The 17,069-nt window shown below is 36.0% G+C and overlaps 1 protein-coding gene across 1 annotated transcript in view; it reads left to right on the top strand.

The window, feature by feature from the left end:
• CFAP44 (cilia and flagella associated protein 44) overlaps window positions 1-17,069 on the top strand; it is a gene marked incomplete at its 3' end in the record, with an annotated part of 119,728 nt that overhangs the window by 57,173 nt on the left and 45,486 nt on the right. The window contains exons 19-23 of the mRNA XM_079705553.1: window positions 5,388-5,443; window positions 5,610-5,772; window positions 7,268-7,398; window positions 10,743-10,939; window positions 13,449-13,623. Coding sequence (XP_079561679.1) covers window positions 5,388-5,443; window positions 5,610-5,772; window positions 7,268-7,398; window positions 10,743-10,939; window positions 13,449-13,623 — 722 coding nt within the window. The remainder of the gene's footprint in view (window positions 1-5,387; window positions 5,444-5,609; window positions 5,773-7,267; window positions 7,399-10,742; window positions 10,940-13,448; window positions 13,624-17,069) is intronic.

Here is a 17,069-nt window from a genome sequence, read left to right on the forward strand (position 1 = left end):
GGATGTATACCATAATTTGTACCTTTGAAAGGGGTTGTAAAAATATTGTTATCTTTAGTATTAGAATATGAGAGTTTCATCAAAGACTCAGGTAAATTATTGTATTCTTAAACAGAATACATTATTGGCTTTGTAATGAAGATTGAGGGTTTGAATCCCCAAATTATATCCCTTTGCCCTATCACAAGACCTAAATTTTCTATTATCAAAATGGTTCCTTTGGAGAGAAGAGCTAACACCTATCCTTCTCAAACTCTTCCAAAAAATTGCAGAGGGAGGAATACTCCCAAACTCGTTCTACAAGGCCACCATCATCCTGATACCAAAACCAGACAAGGTATCACAAAAAAAGAAAATTACAGACCAATATCACTGAACATAGATGCAAAAATCCTCAACAAAATACTAGCAAACAGAATCCAACAACACATTAAAGTATCAAAACCAAGATCAAGTGGGATTTATCCCCTGAATGCAAGGATTCTTCAATATATGCAAATCAATCAATGTTAATATATCATGTTAACAAATTAAAGAATAAAAACCATATGATCATCTCAATAGATACAGAAAAAGCTTTTGACAGAATTCAACACCTATTTATGATAAAAACTCTCCAGAAAGTGGGCATAGAGGGAACCTACCTCAACATAAAAAGGCCATATATGAATAAACCCACTGCAAACATCATTCTCAATGGTGAAAAACTGAAAGCATTTCCTCTAAGATCAGGAATAAGACAAGGATGTCCACTCTCACCACTCTTATTCAACATAGTTTTGGAAATCCTAGCCAAGGCAGTCAGAGAAGAAAAAGAAATAAAAGTAATACAAACTGGAAAAGAATTAAAACTGTCACGGTTTGTAGATGACATGATACTATACATAGAAAATCCTAAAGACAGCACCAGAAAACTACTAGAGCTAATCAGTGAATTTGGTAAAGGTGCAGGATACAAAATTCACAGAAGTCTCTCATTCCTATACACTAACAGTGAAAGATCAGAAACAGAAATTAAGGAAGCAATCCCATTTACTATCGCAACAGAAAGAATAAAATACCTAGGAATAAACCTACCTAAGGAAGCAAAAGACTTGTACTTAGAGAACTATAAAACACTAATGAAAGAAATCAAAGATGATACAAACAGATGGAGAAATATACCATGTTCTTGGATTGGAAGAATCAACATTGTGAAAATGACTATACTACCCAAAGCAATCTACAGGTTCAGTGCAAACCCTATCAAATTACCAATGGATTTCTTCATAGAATTAGAACAAAAAATTTTACAATTTGTGTGGAAACACAAGACCCCAAGTAGCCAAAGCAATCTTGAGAAAGTAAAATAGAGCTGGAGGAATCAGACTCCCTGACTTGAGACTATACTACAAAGCTACAGTAATCAAGACAGTATGGTACTGGCACAAAAGCAGAAATATAGATCAATGGTCCAGGATAGAAAGCCCAGAGACAAACCCACACACCTATGGTCACCTAATCTATGACAAAGGAGGCAAGAATATACAATGGAGAAAAGACAGCCTCTTCAATAAGTGGTGCTGGGAAAACTAGACAGCTACATGTAAAAGAATGAAATTAGAACACTCCCTAACAGTCTACACAAAAATAAACTCAAAATGGATTAAAGACCTAACTTTAAGACTGGACACTATAAAACTCTTAGAGGAAAACAGAAAAAACACTCTGACATAAACCATAGCAAGATCTTTTTTGACCCACCTCCTAGAGTAATGAAAATAAAAACAAAAATAAACAAATGGGACCTAATGAAACTTCAAAACTTTTGCACAGCAAAGGAAGCCATAAATAAGACGAAAAGACGGCTCTCAGAATGGAGGAAAATATTTGCAAATGAAGCAATGGACAAAGGATTAATCTCCAAAATATACAAACAGCTCATGGAGCTCAATATCAAAAAAAAAAAAAATCAAAAAACGGGCAGAAGACCTAAATAGACATTTCTTCAAGGAAGACATAGAGATGGCCAAGAAGCACATGAAAAGCTGCTCAACATCACTAATTATTAGAGAAATGCAAATCAAAACTACAATGAGGTATCACCTCACACCAGTCAGAATGGCTATTGTCAAAAAATCTACAAACAGTAAATGCTGGAGAGGGTGTGGAGAAAAGGGAACCCTCGTGCACTGTTGGTGGGAATGTAAATTGATACAGTCACTATGGAGAACAGTATGGATGTTCCTTAAAAAACTAAAAATAGAACTACGATATGACCCAAAAATCCTACTACTGGACATATACCCTGAGAAAAACATAATTCAAAAGAACACATGAGGGGCTTCCCTGGTGGCGCAGTGGTTGAGAGTCCGCCTGCCGATGCAGGGGACACGGGTTCGTGCCCCGGTCTAGGAAGATCCCACATGCCGCGGAGTGACTGAGCCCGTGAGCCATGGCCTCTGAGCCTGCGCGTCCGGAGCCTGTGCTCCGCAAACGGGAGAGGCCACAACAGTGAGAGGCCCGCGTACCGCAAAAAAAAAAAAAAAAAAAAAGAACACATGTACCCCAATGTTCACTGCAACACTATTTACAATATCCAGGACATGAAAATAACCTAAATGTCCAACAACAGATAAATGGATAAAGAAGATGTGGTACATATATACAATGGAGTATTACTCAGCCATAAAAAGGAATGAAACTGGGTCATTTGTAGAGATGTGGATGGAACTAGAGTCTGTCATATGGAGTAAAGTGACTCAGAAAGAGAAAAACAAATATCGTAAATTATGTGCAATCTAGAATATATGTGGAATCTAGAAAAATGGTACAGATGAACCTATTTCCAGGGCAGGAATAGAGACAAGGATGTAGAGAACAGACATGTGCACACACAGGGGGAAGGGGAGGGTGAGATGAAATGGGAGATTAGGATTGACATATATACACTACCATGTGTAAAATAGATAGCTAGTGGGAACCTGCTGTATAGCACAGGGAGCTCAGCTCTGTGCTCTGTAATTACCTAGATGGGTGGGATGGGGGGGGGAAGGGTGGGAGGGAGGTCCAAGAGGGAGGGAATATATTTATACATATAGCTGATTTACTTTGTTGTACAGCAGAAACTAACACAACATTGTGAAACAATTATACTCCAATAAAAAAAAAAAAAGGTTCCTTTGGGTAAAATGACTAATAACTGTTAGGATTGCTTCTAAAGAATAAGGAATTGTATTAGACCAAAGTTAAAATTCCTGTGAACACATTGGCTTCCTATTTAACGGTAGCCTGCTTCAAAAGAATATCAAAAGAATATGCAAAGAATGTAGGGAAGATTTGAGTAGGTAAATTTTCATTTCTATTAATAGCAGCAAAATTTGGAGAATGAACTGTTGTCTAATGAGGTCAAGCTAAGGAAGAGGAATTTTCCAGAAGGGAAAGTGTATGAACAAGAAGAAAATCTTTATCTTTCTACTTAGTTCCAACTCTCTATGGAAACCCATATGGGATAGAAAAAATCCATTCCACATTTGTATAATGGTCTCCTTTTATTTATGACTGCAATAAATATTTCTGAAGTCACTGAAGCAGCCTCTGCTTTTTAGAAGGCAAAATCAGAAAGAATTGAATAAACAAAATAAAAAACTAAGCTCTGCATAGGTCTGAGGTTCTTACCGTATTTTAGAATCACAGGGGAGCTCTTAAAACTATAGAAGCCTGAGCGGTTAAATCAGAATCTTGGAAAGTGAGGCCCAGGCATCAGTACAGATATTCTTCAACTTAAGATATGATGGGATTGTGCCCTGATAAACCCATCAGAAGTTGAAAATACCATAAGTTGAAAATGCATTTAATACACCTAACCTACCAAACACCACAGCTTAGCCTAACCTACCTTAAACATGCTCAGAACACTTGCTTTAGCCTGCAGTTGGGCAATATCTCTACCACAAAGCCTATTTTATAATGAAGTGTTGACTGTCTCATAATTTGTTGAATACTGTACTGAAAGTGAGAAACAGAATGGTTGTACCGGTTGTTGACCCTCATGATCATGTGGCTGCCTGGGAGCTGTGGTTGCAGCAGCTGCCCAGCATCACGAGAGAGGATCTACCACATGTCCCTAGCCAGGAAAAGGTCAAAATTCCAAACTTGAAGTATGCTTTCTACCAAATGCAAAGTCGTCAAGTTGACCATTGTAAGTAAGGGACCAACTGTATTTTATTAAATTCACCCCTCCCCCCAGCCCCCGTAGTTCTAGAGTGCAGTCAGGATTGAGAACAATTGGCAGGTGTTTTGGAACTCTTTGGAAGCACCTTTGTTTAACTCAAATTTATTGTAAACAGCTGAGGTCAGGAGAGAGTTGGCTGATATCAGTATCAAATCCTGGAAATCGTAACTGATATTGAAGAAGCAAGGGGCTTAACTCTGAGCAATAAAAGAATAGAGTTCAGTCAAGTTGTATCCTAAGTGATTAATAGTAACTAAAATGTATTAGCCATCACTTGTCTCTTACATTGGTCATGTTTTATGACTTCACTTTATGAAAATCATAAACCTTGTCTTACATAAATGTATATTATATTTTATGTATATAAAGACTAGTACTGTAATAAAACAACTTGATCAAAAGAGAATATTTCTTTACAACAAATGATAGCAAAACAGAGACCTATGTACTATGAAGAGAATAGAAAATAAGTTCAGTTTTACTTAAGAACTTGTTAGCTAGCAAACTAGGACTTTTTGTTTTATTCACTGGGTTATAAATCCTCTTCTTTAACAGCCTAAGACATTTTTCAGCACAGCACCTGAATAAACAAAGTACTTCTAAGTGATTTACTTCATAGTACTTCTTAATTTAAACTGATTTCCTTTCTAAAGGGAGAGTCATATTTCTGATTTCATATCTTTCTTTCTCAAGGAGAGGGATTATATTATTCTGTGTATTTCTCACTGAATATCTGTGATAAGATCAAGTGAAACACTTAAAATTTTAAAGATATACATAAATTTTTTCCTTGTATACACATGAGGTATTGTGGTGGGAATCAAAGCATGTATGAAAGAAATATGCTAAAAAAAGTACTTTAAAATAAATGATCTAGAGGATTTTTTTGGTGTATTTTTTGTTAGTAACACATGAATATTACTAATTCGTATTTTGGAGGGGAATATGGTGATATTAACATTTTGCATACATGTGATTTTCTTTTTCTACATACCTCTTTAAATGAAGTAGAAACAAATACGTTTTTTTCCCTAGTTTATTTTTTGTGACAATACTTTCCAGGCCTACAGTTGTTAGAAATTAGCAGAGAAAACCCCTCAATTTACTACTTATTAGATATTTTAAGGTAAATATGCAATTTAAAGGAGCTAAGCTTTTACTCCTTTTCCTACAGTTTGGAATAGAAACAGAGCCAATTCCAGAAGATATTGAAGATCCTAAAGCCTACAGGTATGGGAATTTTTGATCAATACCTAATAAGACTGGGCTTTTGCAAAACACACCAACATTTTACCAAAGCTGACCAAGTTAAATGAATTTCCAAATTATTAAATACTAATTTTCTCTGCTGTTTCTCTGTCTTTAACCTGTTACCTTTTAAAATTTCTGTTTTCAGTATTGAGAATGCCAGAAGAAAAAGAGAACATGACAAGTTAATGAAAGAAGGGGAAGAAATCAAGGCTGAGAAGAGAGAACGAATCAAAGCTTTAAGGAATCAATTACAGAAACTACTACAGATGAATGAAGAATTACCAAAACATATGCAGTTTAAACGGACAGTAAGCCTAAAATAAATTTGATTTTAATTTTAACATATGCTATTTCTGAATTGAGGCTGCTATTTTGCCAACAAGTAGGAACACTTAAAACACTTTAAATTTCCCTTGTCTGGTCGGTCAGTGTTGGCAGCAACTGAACTACTGTAGAACTTGTCATGCAACTTGGTTTGGATATAGATGAGCCTCTTTACACAAAGTTTACTTCTGGATTTAACTACTTCACATTTTTTTGGTAATAAGATATAAGTTTGAATCTGGTTATCAATCCTTACCATACCTAGCCAAGATATTTAACTGTTGGATAGGTACATACTATATAATTTGATTCTCTGTGGTTCCTTTTCCATAATTCATCAACTCTATTGAAAAGATAGTACCTGGTTCATCCACAAAGTTTCTAAAAGATGACTTAGTATAGTTGTAGCTATGGGGACAATCACCAAATTGTTTAAGCTAATATGGTATTAAATTTTTTTCTTCTGTGACTTGTTGCAAAGCCCCATCTACCTCCTAGTGATAACTTTTTTTCCTCATTTTTTTTACATTGTCTTAAATGGAATTACTGTCAAGAGCCTAATCAAATAAAAGCTCAGAATTTATTATCCTGACTATACCCATGGGTTACCCAGTCCTATAATTCCAGAAGCACTTAGCCAATTTCATATAAAAAAAAAAACTGTGGTGAAATCATAATGATTAACTCATTATATTGGTTAAAAGACCAATTTATAATGGTTAAAGGATGTTTGTTATTTTACTAAGAAAAGTGTTGACACTTGCAGAATATGGTTACATAATTCAAAATAAAGAACAACTGAGGTAAGTTCTGTGGCTAAGCATTTTACATACACCATTAGTTAAAACACCAACACACCTGGAAAGAATAATTACTTTCAATTTAGTGTGAATGAAGGCCCTGATATTTTTCCAGGAGTGAAGGAAAGAAACACGAGGCCCCTAAGTATCCTTATGGGGAAAATGGTCCCTTTGGTGAAGGATATTCAGCCAGAACTTGGTTATATCCGGAAGACACCAAAGACATTACTGTCTTTCCTAGGTGGGGGGGTCACATGGGAGGAAAGGTTCAGCTAATGATCAAGTGCCATGAACTTTTACCCCATGCCCAGGTGGTTATGTAATAGTAGTTATTCTGGGGTGGAGAGAGTTCCTCTTTTTTTTTTTTTTAAACTGTTTAAACTCTCCAAATATTCTGTTAGCATTCATTGTTTTTACTGTGGGAAAAATCTTTTAATATGTAACTGTATTTTCATCGTTGTTAATTATTTCTGGGAAGTTTTCTCCATATTTTGTGACAGTAAAATCAAAAGTATGTTGTTTTTTTCTAGAATGAGAGTTTATGATACTTAGGAGACAGTTATGATGTGGCATAAAATTGAGGACAAACCTTAAAAATCTGTATTTATGTATGAAATAGGATTGATAAAGTCCATCGATAAAGATACCCATTTTGATGAACAAATCTACTTATCTGCAGGATTTTGATCTAGATTCCAAAATTCGTGCTGAGATTGACAGGAAAACAGCTAATAAAATTCAACAAGTGGAAAAGGAATTAGCTTGGGAAAAAGAGAAACACCAACTTGGCCTAATGAAGCTACAGAATAGGTAGGATCCATATTTCCTGCAAGTTAAGATGTTTGAGAGCATATATTTGAAGAAAGTCGTTTCCAGTGGCTTTGTTGAAGTGGTCAGATTAAGAGGTCTCCTGAAGTACCTACTAACTCCTAAAATCTCAAGGAATCCTCTTGTCAGTGCTACTGATCTCCTGAGCTCACTCCTTCCTAGTTTAAGTCTGCGAAATTTTTTGCAAACCAAATTATGTCATACATATTTACTTTCGGGTTTTTTTTTTGTTTTTTTTTTTTTGCTGTACGCAGACCTCTCACTGTTGTGGCCTCTCCCGTTGCGGAGCACAGGCTCCGGACGCGCAGGCTCAGCAACCATGGCTCACGGACCCAGCCGCTCCGCGGCATGTGGATCTTCCCAGACCGGGGCACGAACCCGTGTCCCCTGCATCAGCAGGCAGACTCTCAACCACTGTGCCACCAGGGAAGCCCTACTTTCAGTTTTTAACAAACGATTTATTTTATAACTAACACATGAGCATGTATATATTAGAAAGTCAAAATTAAAATAGAGCCAAAGGGGCTTCCCTGGTGGCGCAGTGGTTAAGAATCCACCTGCCAATGCAAGAGACATGGGTTCGAGCCCTGGTCTGGGAAAATCACACATGCCCCAGAGCAACTAAGCCTGTGCACCACAACTACTGAGCCTACACTCTAGAGCTCACGAGCCACAACTGAGCCCACGTGCCTAGAGCTGGTGCTCCACAACAAGAGAAGCCACCACAATGAGAAGACTGTGCATGGCAACAAAGAGTAGCCCCCGCTCGCCACAACTAGAGAAAGCCCAAGCACAGCAACGGAGACCTAACACAGCCAAAAAAAGAAATAAAAACTCAAAAAAATTAAAAAAATAAAATAACTATTATAACACTCCAGAAATTTCCCTCATGGCCTCCTCCCGATAATATTTACTCTCCAAAGATGAATGTTTATCACCGTAGATTAGTTGTGTCTGTGAACTTCATATACATGGAAAGCTGCAGTATGAACACTTTTGTATCTGGCTTCTTTATTCAGTATCATGCCTAAGATTACCCATGTTGATGCAGGTAGCAGTACTTCATTCATTTTCATTGCTTTGTAATATTCTATTAAATGGTTATACCACAATTTATTAATCCATTTAACTGCTAATATTTGAGTTGTTCCTATTTTTTGGCTTCGATGAATAATGCTGACATTCTTGTGCATGTCTTTTGGTGGACATAAGCACTTATTTCTGTTTGCTATATAATCAGGAGTGGAACTGCTAGACTGTAGGTTCTAAGCATGTTTAGCTTTATTAGACACTGACAAACAGTTCTCCAAAATGGCTCAATTTATTTGTACTCTGATTATCAATGTATGAGAATTCCAATTGATTCCCATTGTATTCATTTTCTAGGGCTTCCATAACAAAGTACCACAGACAGGCTGGCTTACAATAACAGACATTTATTATCTGATAATTGTGGGGACCAAAATCGAACTGTTGACTAAATTGGTTTCTTTTGAGAGCTGGGAGGGAGAATCTGTTCCATGCCTTTTTGTGAGCTTCTGATGGCTTGGCCAGCAATCTTTGGTGTTTCTTAGCTTGTAGATGCATCACTCTAAATCTTCTGTCTTCACATGGTGTTCTCTCTGTGTCTCTTCGTATAATATTGCCTCTGTGCTTGTCCAACTTTTCTCCTTTTATGAGGACACCAGTCATGTTGGATTAGGATCCACCCTAATGATCTCATTTTAACTTGATTCCCTCTGTTAAGAACTTATTTCCAGATAAGGTCATATTCTGAGGTGCCTGGGGGTTAGGACTTCATATTCTTTTTGGGGGACACAATTCAACCCATAACACTCATGCTTGCCATCACTGGGCATTGTCAGCTCTTTAAATTTCAGCTATTCTGTAGTAGTGTCTCAGTGTGATTTAAATTGGCATTTTCCAGATGAGTGACGATCTTCAGTCCCTTTTCCTATACTTATTGGTTATTTTTATATTCTCTTTTGTTAGGGGTTTGCTCAAGTCTTTTGTTCATTTAAAAATTGGGTTGTGGGACTTATATTCTGGATGAGTCTCATCATACCCATGACATGTATATATGACATATCTATGTGTGTGTATGCATACATGTAAAATATCTTGCTCTACTCTGTGGCTTGTCTTTTCATCCTCATTATAGTATCTTTTTGAACAGAAGTTTTTAATTTTAATAAAGTTTAGTTTATCAATGTTTTCCTTTATAATTTATCAATATTTTCACTAACTTTTTATGGTTAGTGCTTTTATGTTGTAGTTAAGGAATCTTTGCCTATTCCCAATTCATGAAATAATTCTCCATTTTCTTTTAGAAGCTCTACTGTTTTGCCTTTATCTATCTTGGGTAATTTTTGTGGGTGGTGTAAGATAGAGATCAAGTGTCTTTTGTTTCTATATGGATATCCAGTTGGCCCACTGTCATTCACTGAAAAGACCATCCTTTCCTTACTAGATTGTAGTGATGCTTTTGTCAAAAATCCGGTAACCACACATATGTGGGTCTGTTTCTAAACACTTCATTTTATTCCATTGGCTGTCTGTTTTTGTGCTAGTGTCACAAGACCTTAATTATTCTTGACATCTGATATTATGAACCCTCTGGATTGTTCTTCACCTTCAATATTGCTTAGGTCCTTTGCACAGAATAAGTTTGTCAACTTTCACGACAAAACCTAGGATTTTGATTGGAATTACATTGAATCTATAAATCAACTTAGACATAAAAAGATGAGGAAATAATTGTGAACCAGCAAAAAATAACAGCAATTAAATTGATGAAGAACTTTTAAAAGATAGATGTCTATGAGCTATAAGAGAAAGTTGAACTGGAGAGTAGTACAGATTCCTGAGCTTAATGTTTTTTATAAAGACAAATAGGGTAATATGTACATACATGTATCACCACCTGTTATCTATCGTATATGTAATATATGAAATATTATATATAATAAATGAGATAATAGATAGGAAGATGAATTACATTTCCTCAGAGTTTGATATAATCCATTTACCTTTAAACTGCAGTCTGAAAATTTTTGACTCTTCATACTATCAAAACAATGGTATTATACTGTTTATAATGAGATGTTTAGTATTTTCATTAAGAAGAAAATTCTACTTGCTCTTTAACCAAGTCCTATTCAACTTCCACTACATCCTTGTTGGGTTGGTATATGCATGGTTGAATTTTGGATCCAGCGTGATATAATGGTATCATTTATCAGCATAGTACATTGTGATCTTATCATGTAATAATCATGCAGCATGATTAAAATGGTGATGATTGCAAATACTTTTTTTTCCTTCAGATTTCGTGATTCATTGGAAAGCGATACTATTGTGGTTCATGCCATACAAAGTGATCACAAGATATCCTCCTATAGGCTTGTGAAGCCCTCTAAATACTCCAAATCCAAACGGCCAAGTCAATCGGAGAGAAGAGCGAGCAAATTTGAGAGGTTTGAAAAAGAAGGAACTGGAAGAAAGGACAGTCAGAGAGATACAGGTAACCTAAATGACAAGAAGGCTTTTAAATCCCTAGTTATTAAAATTTCAAAGTTGAATTATCTTTTTGTGAGCACTTCCCATATCCAGCTGTTCTTAAATCTAGGATTTCCCCAGATGCTAGTTTTCCTAGGCAGTGTTTGTTCCCAGATTCCTGGGCCCCATCCCAGAGGGTAGGGCTAGAACACAGCATTTCACACTCTTTTCCAAGAGCGTATGCTTTAAACAGAGTGATGAGCTGAGAATACAGATGTGAAAATAGTGCCTCTAATCCCTGCGCCCTGCCTTTTGTGACTGCCTGCAGGATGACTGCAGGTGAGTAGGAGGAAGACAGGAATTCTGGGAATGGCTTGCAGAGCCCAGTCAAAGATAAAGGTCACTGTAGCCTGGCCAGATCTAGACTAGTGCCCAGGATACAGTACTGACCTTAATACTGGTTCACTCTCTTCATTGAGAAACCTTTAATGGCTTCTTTCTGACTCTAGGATAAAATCTGAAACCATTATCCCCATATTTAATCCTTCCACAATATCCCTAATTTATTTCCAATAGCTCATTCTCATACTGCGTGATTGGCACGTTTAGCTTATTGTCCTGCTTGTTGCTTCCTAATTATGTCTGAAACTTCCACATCCAGGTTCCTGATGGAGTGACCAATTCACTCCTCTCCCCTCTGAATTCTCCCCAGTCCTTGGGGATTCAGATCAAATTATACTTTTATTTTTTTAATTGAAGTATAGTTGATTTACAATGTTGTGTTAGTTTCAGGTGTACAGCACAGTGATTGTTATATTTATATTCTTTATCAGATTCTTTTCCCTTATTGGTTATTACAAAATATTGAGTATAGTTCCCTGTGCTATACAGTAGGACCTTGTTGGTTATCTATTTTATATATACAAATTACACTTTTACTATAAAGCCTTTCTGTGGCCACTCAGGCCACATTAAACTATTATTTTACCATGGTGCCATATATTTGAAATATGAAATGAAATGGTAGCTTGTAACTATATGACCATCCATATTATTTAACATTTTTGTGTATATCCAAAGTATATCTCTATGCAACTTGAACATAAATAGAGTAATTCCCCCAGTAGATACTTATAACTGATAAAGTCAATTATTTTAATTAATTAATTGTTATAGAAGTATAATTGACCTACAAAACTGTTAGTTCTAGGTATGCAACATAGTGATTCCATATTTCTATACATTACAGAATGATCACCATAATAAGTCTAGTTATCATCTGTTACCATACAAAATTATTACTACGTTATTGACTGTGTTTCCTATGCTGTTCATTTCATCCCCAGACTCATTTATTTTGTAACTGGAAGTTTGTACCTCTTGATCTCCCTCACCTAGTTCATCCCCTCTCCCCCTCCCCTCTGGCAACCAGCTGTTTGTTTTCTATATCTATGAGTCTGTTCCTGTTTTATTATGTTTGTTCATTTGTTTTGTTTTTTAGATTCCACATATTAGAGAAATCATGCAGTATTTTTCTTTGTCTGACTTATTTCAGTCTAATACCCTCTAGGTCATCCATGTTGTCACAAATGGCAAGATGTTATTTTTTTATGGCTGAGTAATATTCCATTGTGTGTGTGTATAACATATATATGTATACCACATCTTCTTTATCTGTTCACCTATCGATGGACACTTAGGTTGCTTCCATATCTTGGCTATTGTAAATAATGCTGCAGTGAACATAGGGGCACATATATTTTTTGAATTAGTGGGTTTTTTTCCCTTTGGAAAAATATCCGGAAGTAGAATTCCTGGGTCATATGGTAGTTCTATTTTTAATTTTTGAGGAACCCCCATACTGTTTTCTATAGTGGCTGCACTAATTTACATTCCTACCAGCAGTGCACAAAGGTTTCCTTTTCTCTATCTCCTCACCAACACTTGTTATTTGTCGTCTTTTTGATAACAGCAATTCTGACAGGTGTGAGGTGATATCTCATTGTGGTTTTGATTTGCATTTCCCTGATGACTAGTGATGTTGAGCATTTTTTCATGTGTCTGTGATAAAGCCCATAATTTTTAAATTCTAGATTTTTGTGTTTCTGACCAGTTTTTTGATTGGTCACAGACCACTGCAGTTGGTATATGTCACCTTAAATTATACATGTCAAATAGGACTCACTTGCTTTTCCCTTCCCCGATCATCATGTTACAGACACTCTTTCCCTGCTTCCCAATATCTGTCAGTGGTCTGTTATTCATTATCTTGTTCTCTAATTGTTATCTCACCAACTTTTTAATAAGGTTCGGAGGAGCAAAAATTGTGATTTAGATCTCTTTATTTTGGTATTCTAAAATACTTATGGGATTTAATTCATGGTAGTTGCTTAATATATACTGCAAATTATTATATATATTACAGATTCATTATATTCTTGGATTTTTAAAATGTGGCAGGTTAAAAACAATATTTGAAAGTTTTATTTTGATGTTTAAAAAAGATTGAAAAAAAATGTTGACTCTCTGTACAGGTGGGAGTATTAGTGTGCCAGAAGAATCAATCATAGAAAAAGGGAAGAAATTTCGACCTAAAACCCTAAGTGAAATTATGGTGGAAAATCAAATTGAGAAAACAAGGAAACTTATATTAAAGGCTGAAAGGGCCCAACTGAAAATTCAGCAGCGAAAAAAAGAATGGGAGGAAATGTAAGTTTTTTTACCTGAAATCTTTTGTTTTAATGAGTCTCAAAATGTCTTTTAAAATCTTTACATTTATTGACATTGGTATTTAAATAAAGAACTAAAAGAAATAGAAACCGATAGAGATATTAAAGTCAAGTTAGGTGGATCTTTCAGGGTGGTGATACTGTGGTGGACCTTCAGTGACCCCTTGAGTTTCAGGTCTAGGAATTTCATTTTACTAATATATTCAGTGATTTTTAAGAATTAAGAAATTATTTTCTATCCCAACATTAAGAAGATATTACTCCTGTACGTTCTTCTAACATCTTATAGTTTGGGCCTTCATCTTTAGGTCTCTAAAGGTACTTTCATTTAACAAGCACATCTTTTCATTTATTTGTTTTCCACCTTTATATCTTTGGTTAAATATCTCTTCATGTCTTTTGCTCATGTTCAGATAACAGTGTTTATCTTATACTGTTGACTTTTGAGAGTTCTTTGTATATTCTAGACATGAGTACTGTGTTGGATATTTTATTTGCAAATATTTTCTCCTAGTCTGTGGCTTGTCTTTTTATTCCCTTAACAGGATCTTTTTCAGAGCAAAAGTTTTTAATTAGGTTGAAGACAATTTATTGATTTTTTTTTCCTATGAATCTTGTTTTTGGTATCAGGTCTAAGAACTCTGCCTAGCCATAGGTCCCAAAGATTTTCTCCTATTTTTCTTCTAAAGGTTTTATAGTTTTACATTTTACATTTAAGTCTATGATCCATTTTGGTGTTCATTTTTGTGTAAGATGTGTAAAATGTGGGATTTAGATGTAATTTCATCTTTTTTTTTTTTTTGCCTGTGGATGTCTAATTGCTCTAACACCATTTGTTGAAAAGGCTCTCTTTCCTCCATTGAATTGCTTTTGCACCTTTGTCAGAAATTATTTAGGCATATTTGTGTGGGTCTATTTCTGGGTTCGCTTTCTGTTCCATTAATCTATATGTCTATCCCTTTGCCAATACCATAGTGTCTTGATTACTGTAGCTATGTAATAAGTCTTGAAATTGGGTAAACTGATTCCTTTCATCTTATTCTTCTTTTTCAAAATTATTTTAACCATTCTAGTTATTTTGCCTTTCCATATAAATCATATATTTACCCCCCAAAAATCTTGCTGAAATTCTTTAGGAATTATTTTAATCCTGTTTATGAGTTTGTGGAGAATTGACATATTTATTATGTTGTCTTCTAATCCATGGACATGGTATGACTCTACATTTACTTAGATCTCCTTTGATTTCATCAGTGTTTTGTTGTTTTTAATATAAAAGTCCTATATATATCTTGTTAGATTTACACACAGATATTTCACTTTTGGGACCAATTGTAAATGGTATTGTTTTTAATTTTGATACCTATGTGTTCATGGTATAGAAATAAAATTGTATTTTGTAGGTTTATCTGGTATTCTGTAAACTTGCTGAACTGTCATATTAGTTCTGAGAATATTTTTGTAGGTTCCTTGGGAATTTCTGTGTAGACAATCATGTAATCTGTGAATAGAGACAGTTTTATTTCTTTGTATCCAATCTGTTTGCCTCTTCTTTTCTTTTCCTTTCCTACTGCACTGGCTAAGACTTCCAGTACCATGTTGAAATAGCATAGGGAGAGCTGGTGTCCACAAGTTGTTCCTGATCTTAGGGGAGAAGCATTCAGTACTGATGGTGTAACTTTTCATTCTTTTATTTCAATCTGCTCATATAGCTACATTTGACTTTAGTGTGTTTTTGACAGCATATAGTTGGGTTATGTTTTTAAACCCACTCTGTCAATCTCAGTTCTTCACTGGGTGTATTTAGACCATTTACACTTAATGTAATTATCAATGTTTAGGACTTATATCTGCTATTTTATATTTTGTTTTCTATTCTCTATTTTTCATTTTTCTTCTTTTTCTTGCTTTCCTGTGGTTACTTGAATATTTTAGAGTTCCAATACGATTAATCTGTAATGTTTTTGAGTGCATCATTTTGTGTAGCTTTTTAGTGTTTGCTCTAGGTATTACATTATGAATACATGACTAATCACAGTCTGTTTTAGCTGACTTTCTCTGATTTCAGCAGGATAAGGAGGAGTGCCATCTTATTATGAGTATAGAAGTCCAGGTTACCCATTCTTCTCCAGTTGACACCTTAGGAAGGAAGGGTCTACTCGCTGGTCAAAGTTGGTGCTCCAGATTCCACTGGGCTCCCACTAATACCACTTTGCTCTCCAGTTGACCTCCACTGTTACTGTGGAGCATGGTGAAAATCATTACTCTCTACTAGGGCTCCTCACACACAACTGCAGCAGGGAGGGGGAGGGGTAGATCACCTTGTTACTGCTAGGCAGGAGTGGAAGTCCAGATTCCCTTTGGGGTCTCCACTCACACTGTGGTAGGGAGGTTTGTTCCACACACTGGTGATGAAAGTCCTGGTTCCCAGGACTCACTTTCTCTAACACCACTCTGTTGGGGTTGCGTTGCCTTGTTAAAGCCTGGTGATGGAGGAAGTTTAGACTCCCACTTGGCCTTTGCTGGCATGGGTGGAAGTAGCACCACATTTTTTTTTTCTGTGGAATTGGCTGGAGTAGAGAGTTTAGTGTCTACAAGTTTTTTCTCTCGCCATTCTGTTCTTGATGCTTTAGCTAGAGAGAGAAGGATTTTGTTGGGCTTTTGTTGTCTAAACACACTGGGGTTTCTGAGTTACTGTTTTCTTTCTTTTTTTTTAATTGAAGCATAGTTGACTTACAATGTTGTGTTGATTTCTGCTGTATAGCAAAGTGATTCAGTTATACATTTATATACATTCTTTTTTATATATTGAGACATTATGGTTTATCACAAGATTTTTTTTATAGATTTCTTTTTTTTAAATTAATTTATTTATTTATGTTTTTTGGCTGTGTTGGGTCTTCGTTTCTGTGAGAGGGCTTTCTCTAGTTGCAGCAAGCAGGGGCCACTCTTCATTGTGGTGCACAGGCCTCTCACTATCATGGCCTCTCTTGTTGCAGAGCACAGGCTCCAGACGCACAGGCTCAGTAGTTGTGGCTCACGGGCCTAGTTGCTCTGCGGCATGTGGGATCTTCCCAGACCAGGGTTCGAACCTGTGACCCCTGCATTGGCAGGTGGATTCTCAACCACTGCACCACCAGGGAAGCCCCTATCACAAGATATTGAATATACTTCCCTGTGCTATAAAGTAGGACCTTGTTGTTTATCCATTCTATATAAAATAGTTTGCATCTGCTAACCCCAAACTCCCTATCCATCCCTCCCCCATGCCCCCTCCCTTTTGACAACCACAAGTCTGTTCTCTATGTCTGTGAGTATGTTTCTGTTTCATAGATAGGTTCATTTGTGTCATATTCTAGATTCCACTTCTAAGGGATACCTTACGGTATTTGTCTTTCTCTTTCTGACTTAACTTCACTTAGTATG

Source organism: Hyperoodon ampullatus (assembly GCF_949752795.1).
Source record: "Hyperoodon ampullatus genome assembly, chromosome: 5".
In the NCBI taxonomy this organism is placed as follows: Eukaryota; Metazoa; Chordata; class Mammalia; order Artiodactyla; family Ziphiidae; genus Hyperoodon; species Hyperoodon ampullatus.